The following is a 5,808-nucleotide window of genomic DNA, read 5'->3' on the forward strand; positions in this document are numbered from 1 at the left end:
CACATCCCCAAATGATGGACCCCAATTATGCTTTCATCATTTTAGATAGAAGAAAGGGTAGACCATCATCTGCACATGATATGTCTTCTTTCACAGGGCAGACACCTCGAACGCTCAGCAACAGCAAAAAGCGATACAAATAACAAGTCACAAACCATTAAAACCAAATGGTGCTTGTTAGGAAGAATATAATGTTCTGCTGCCATCGCAACCAAATTCCTCCATATTTCTTGTAATAAAATAAAAACAAACACGTAGTTACTATGGAGAATATCACTATTTTTATAGCCGAAAATAAGCAATGTAATAAAACACAGCATCGGTTCTCAGTTGGTGTTACGTGTGCCCCGGGGCTACTTCTAACCAGATAAGGAGGCGGTACATTTGTTTTTGGTGACGGAAGTCAGCGGGAAATTTTGGCGTGGTGATTTCAGAGCTTAAAAAATTAGTGTTAATTTTACTGTAAGCACCAATTTTAAGGATCCTCTATCCGGAACATTTATTGTCACAGCTGTACTCTGGCCATATTGAGTAAAGTAACAAGCTCACTTTGCAAAAGGGACTTTAAGTAGCCAGTACTTACCTTCCCTGCATCCCCTCTGCTGCCATTATAGATTCAAGAGAAAATTGCGACTTGCGGAGCAAGTCAAAACGTATGAAGCAACTCAATACTTACACATACATGTGCCCTACCCCCATGTGATGGTGCTCCTGCCTGGCAATAGGCTGCTCAGACATGAAATGCCACTCTATGGGGAGGCAGGAGGAGTGTCTTGTACCCCTATACAAGCATTTCTCAACCTTTTTTCAGTCGCGGCACCCTTTAAAAGTATTCAAAATTTCGAGGCACCACCAGTCTAAAATGTAAAAATGCAAAAATACATCCAAGACCCTTATCCCAGATAGGGGTCTGGTATGGATTTTAAGGGAAAACTCCCACCCCCCCCAAAAAAAAAATGGGGCTCCCCTTCATATCAAAGTCCTCCTTAAAAAAAGGAGCCCCCCTTTCACATCAGAGTCCCCCTCTTTTACATCAGAAGCCCTCTTCACTTCAGGAGCCCTCTTCACATCAGAAGCCCCCTCTTCATATTAAACATTATCAGGGACCCCTAAGGAAACCAGAGTGCACAACAGGATGCCAGGGCACCCCGGGTTGAGAAAGGGTTTTCACGGGATCCTGGCAGCAAGGTAGAACAGGAAAGGTAAGTACTGTATTAGCCCCTCCAATGAACCTGATACTTTAGCCGGTACGGAATTTTAGGGAAACTGTACTGTATAGCCAAAACTTTATTTTATATTTGGATGGAGTAGGGAAGGGCTATTAGGAACCCCTATCATCTTTAATTGATGTCTGTGTCCCCAGTGGAGAGATTCCACTCCTAAGGACCATTGTCACTGGGACACAACACGGTGGGAAATAGACATTTTTTCAACTTACCAGAACAGGAGGTGGGGGTAACTCTTCCAATGGAGACAACTGTCTAAGAGGGGAATTCCTCTCTCACTTCCTATTGCGTCTCTGTGAAAGGAAGTGACGGGAACTCTCCCCGCCTGGATACAGCAACAAAAAAAACTGACAGTGGTTTTATCCAGCCCCTGCTCTTTTCAAAACTGCGTATAAATGTTTTGGCTAAACATACACTTTAACCTGCCCCTGCACATAGACAACATGTAAAATGGACATAATAAAGACTTAACAAGAACAATAATATTGGCCCTCAATGTAGCAGAGATGTTATGTCAGCACCTCTCCCAGCAGTATTGTATTTGGAACCCAGGCCAACTTGGTGACACACCCCCAGGGGGCATGTCCATGACAGCCTGGAATCAAAGGAAGTGGGGGAGGATGCCTGTGCCTGCACACTAACATCCCATAGGATTGAATGGGATGTACCCTGTACTTAAAGAAGTACTATGAGGTGAGTGCTTTTCACTCACCTCATAGTTCTAGCCGACCTGTGACAATGAGACTGTCACAGGTCGGCTCAGTAGATCGGGAGGTGAGCGAACACATACCGGCGTTCCTCACCTCTCTATCCTGTCACGCCTCTCTGCCGTGACAGGGGAGGGGCTGGATTCCCCCAGCTCCGATCTGCCAGCGCTGACTGGCGGAACGGACGGGGGAGGGGGCGGGTACAGCTGCCTCTAGATAGGCAGAGCCAGCGGTCAGTCACGCAGCTGGTCGGATCCCGGCACAATTGTCGGGATCCACTTCAGCTGCGGCGTCTCAGTATACCGCGAGCTGTAGCGGTATACTGAGCCTAGGGTGACGCCAGGACGCTAGTTTGTATCCTCCCGTTACCCTAAGGAGAACTATGGGGAAAAGCCTTAACCCCATAGTTCTCCTTTAAGGTGCAGAATCCTGCTCAAGACCATGGCACATCAGTGCACAGGGATTTCGGCACGGATTTTAACCAGCTGGGATTCGGACAACACAGGACGTTGCCTCTATCCTAGAAGGTAGATACATACAAGGGGATGGTTCTAATTATTCTATTTAGAGTTCAACCAATAGAAAAATTAATGAATAAAAAAACCTGCATATACAGAACACTAAACTCGTTGCTTTTCAAAAGAAGGCCATAAAGCTCTATATAAAGAGTGATCCAATTTGTTCCAACAGGGAAAAAAATTCCTTCTGATTTCCTAAGGCAACCTTTCTCAACCAGAGTTCTGATGAAGCCTAGGATTCCTCCAGAGGTTGCTAGGGGTTCATTGAGCAATTTAAGTTGCCATTGATATTAATAAACTTTTTGACTATCTGTAAGGGGGCATTCTCACTCCCCACCAGTATAACAGGGCTCTTCTCCACTGATCACCAATGTAAGGGGCCCATTCTTCAATGACCACCTATGTAATGTAGCACTTCGGTGACCACCAATGTAATGTAGCACTTCACTGACCACCAGTATAAGGGGGCACTACAATGACCACCAATGTAAAGGATCACTGCATTGACCACCAAATGAAGGAGGCATCACAATGATCCCCAATGTAAGGGAGCACTACAATGACCACCAATGTAAAGGATAACTATATTGACCACCAATGTAAGGGGGCATTACAATAACCCCCAAAGTAAGGGGGCACTACAATGACCACCAATGTAAGGGGGCACTACACTGACCACCAATGTAAATGATCACTATATTGACCACCAATGTAAGGGGGCATTACAATAACCCCAAAGTAAGGGGGCACTACACTGACCACCAATGTAAGGGGGCACTACACTGAGCACCAATTTAAAGGGGCATTACAATGAATCGCAAAGTAAGGGGGCACTACAATGACCACCAATGTAAGGCGGCACTACACTGACCACCAATGTAAAGGATGACCACAATGACCACCAATGTAAGGGAGCACTGCAATGACCACCAATGTAAGGGAGCACTGCAATGACCACCATTGTCAGGGGACACTTTTTCACTGGCCACTAATGTAAGGGAGCACTACAATGACCACCTTTGTAAGGGGACACTTTTCCACTGACTACCGATGTAAGGAAGCATTACAATTTTTATAATCTGCAATTATTTTATATAATTATTTATTTCAATATGCAAAGTGCACCACATTCCTTATCCTTTTATTTCTTCTGAAATCCACAACTTACAATTTATGCTAATGTCCCCTGAGCTGTAGATGTGATATTTATCAGCAGGGGGTTTCCTTATACCTGAAAGAGGGTGAGAAATGCTGACCTGGGGCAATCGGATAATCCCTGGATCCACAATATACTTTGTAATTACTGATAGCCACCAAAATAGAGCGGGTAACTCTCGAAAGAAGAACCTCACCGGGATTCTAACCCAATCCTTAGGCTTTGGATAGAGGTCAGGGGCTGACTCAGCCAACATTGCCTCACCCATAGCTAATATATGACTTCTGCCTGGACTGACATTTACACAGTTCTCTTTCTGCAGCTGCATGCATCAGATGGCTATAGAGCAAAGAAGGGCAAAGGGATTGAGGTCATGCAGAGGCTCCTGTGTCCAGCCTGCAGCCTTGCGCCCCCCCGCACAGTCACAGCTATGAGCACACTGCACCCTCCCACCGCCCCTGCCCGGGCCTCGCGCTGTAGAACGTTGCCCCGGCCGGAGCTGCCATCCCCGGGCTCCCATTGGCCGGGCCCGGGAACTATGCAAATCGCAGCGATTGCGGAAATAGACGGAGAGATTGCAACTTGTGCAAAGTGCCCTCCAGTCCCCTCCTCCTTCCCCTATCCTCCATCCCGGATCAGCCGGCCAAAAATAAATAATAATCCATCCATGCAGAGCAGCAGAGCGCCCCCCAACGACCAGCCGAGCCCAGCCTTCTCCTCCTCCTTCCGGGCTGCTGCCAACTTTGCAGACTGTTGTAAAAGGTGTCAGAAAAATGAAGCCACCGACCCGAGCTATTTAAAGTGCCCCCCGTACCGCACAATTTGCATGCACAATGGTACGTGGTTTGCAATTCACTTTTTTTCTATTTCTGTTCTGTTTGCATTTCTTGCAATGTTTGTATGCATGGTGGGGGTGGCATGGTGGAGAAGAAGGGGGGTGGTGTAGATGGCAGAGATGTGTGCGTTGTAGCAGGGAAGGGTGAGGTGCTGCGGAATTCCAAGCTCCATGCACCAAAAAAGAAAAAAAAAATCAGGGTGGATTTCCTTTCTTTTTTTAGTGCATCTGGAGAGTTGCTGAGCTCGGCAGATTTTGCAATTGCTCGATCTCAGCCGGGGGAAGGGAGGGAAGCAATAAGTGGAGCTCTGTACGCTGAAAAGGGGGGAGCAGCGCCGCCTCCCCCGGGCTCGGAGGAAGAGTCTAGACAGCGTGGGCTTTGGCCAATCAGATCGCGGGGCGCGCTTGACGGATGGCGGCGCCGGCCAATCCGGTGGTGGGGGCTGCGTGTCTCGAGGCCGTTCCAGGATCTGGCCGTGCGGGCGGGGCTGGTCTGCGCTCTGCACGGGGTGCCGGACTTCGCCAGAAGTTTGCTGGGAATGTGGGCCGTGCATGGCTGCTGGCAGCTCACCCTTTCCTGCTGCTATACTGGCTGGCAGCGGGGGTTTGCAGACTGCCAAGCAGCTGCATGGGTGACTGATATCTGTGCTGCCAGCTGGTCAGTGCAGTCATGCACAGTGCAAATACAATGCATTGAAGTGAACCTGTCATGGAGGAAATGCAGCTTCTGCCATTGCTGCCTCCTCTCTGAAAATGAAAGTTGCCTGGCTATCACATTGACCCCCAGGCTCCATTACTATTGAGTCAGTGATCTGGAACAGGAGCTCAGCACAGGAAACTCATAGATAAAGGAAATATAAACTAGAAGGGAAGTCTAAACTGCAAAACAACAATCTATACAATGCATAAATTGCAATATAAATACCTTCACTAATGTTTTTTCGGGTGGTCATGTGACCGCAAAGCTCTGCCTTGTCTTTGTAAATGTGGAGGGTCAACTCACATAGGGCAGTGATGTCACTCGTCCGCGTCTGCTGCTTTAAGATGTCAGCGGGGAAAGAGTTTAGTAGCAGCAACTTGTTAAAGTTAGAGTTTTGCGGTCATGTGAGCACATAGAAAAATGCTAGATCCCTGACTCTCTTTGAGACAGTGACTTGGTACTGAAGCCATTGGATTAGAGGGGCAGCCAGAGAACTGGTGGTTTCGGTAGGAGTGATCAGGTTAGTGATAGCATCCTCCAAGTGTCCTTGTTTTGGGACTAAAGTCCCTCTTTCCAGTATAATTGTTCCTTTTATTGAGGTGCTTCTCCTTCTTTCACATCACTGCCCCCCCCCCCCCCCAAGGCCCCCCTGGAAAACAAAAACCC

At 47.6% G+C, this 5,808-nt stretch overlaps 1 protein-coding gene across 1 annotated transcript in view; it reads left to right on the plus strand.

The window, feature by feature from the left end:
* The first annotated feature begins 4,231 nt into the window (after positions 1–4,231).
* NFIA (nuclear factor I A) overlaps positions 4,232–5,808 on the plus strand; it is a 312,201-nt gene continuing 310,624 nt past the window's right edge. Inside the window, exon 1 of the mRNA XM_018553863.1 lies at positions 4,232–4,443. Coding sequence (XP_018409365.1) covers positions 4,441–4,443 — 3 coding nt within the window. The 5' untranslated portion in view covers positions 4,232–4,440. The remainder of the gene's footprint in view (positions 4,444–5,808) is intronic.

Source organism: Nanorana parkeri, unplaced genomic scaffold, assembly GCF_000935625.1.
Source record: "Nanorana parkeri isolate BGI_ZX_2015 unplaced genomic scaffold, ASM93562v1 scaffold131, whole genome shotgun sequence".
Lineage (NCBI taxonomy): Eukaryota > Metazoa > Chordata > Amphibia > Anura > Dicroglossidae > Nanorana > Nanorana parkeri.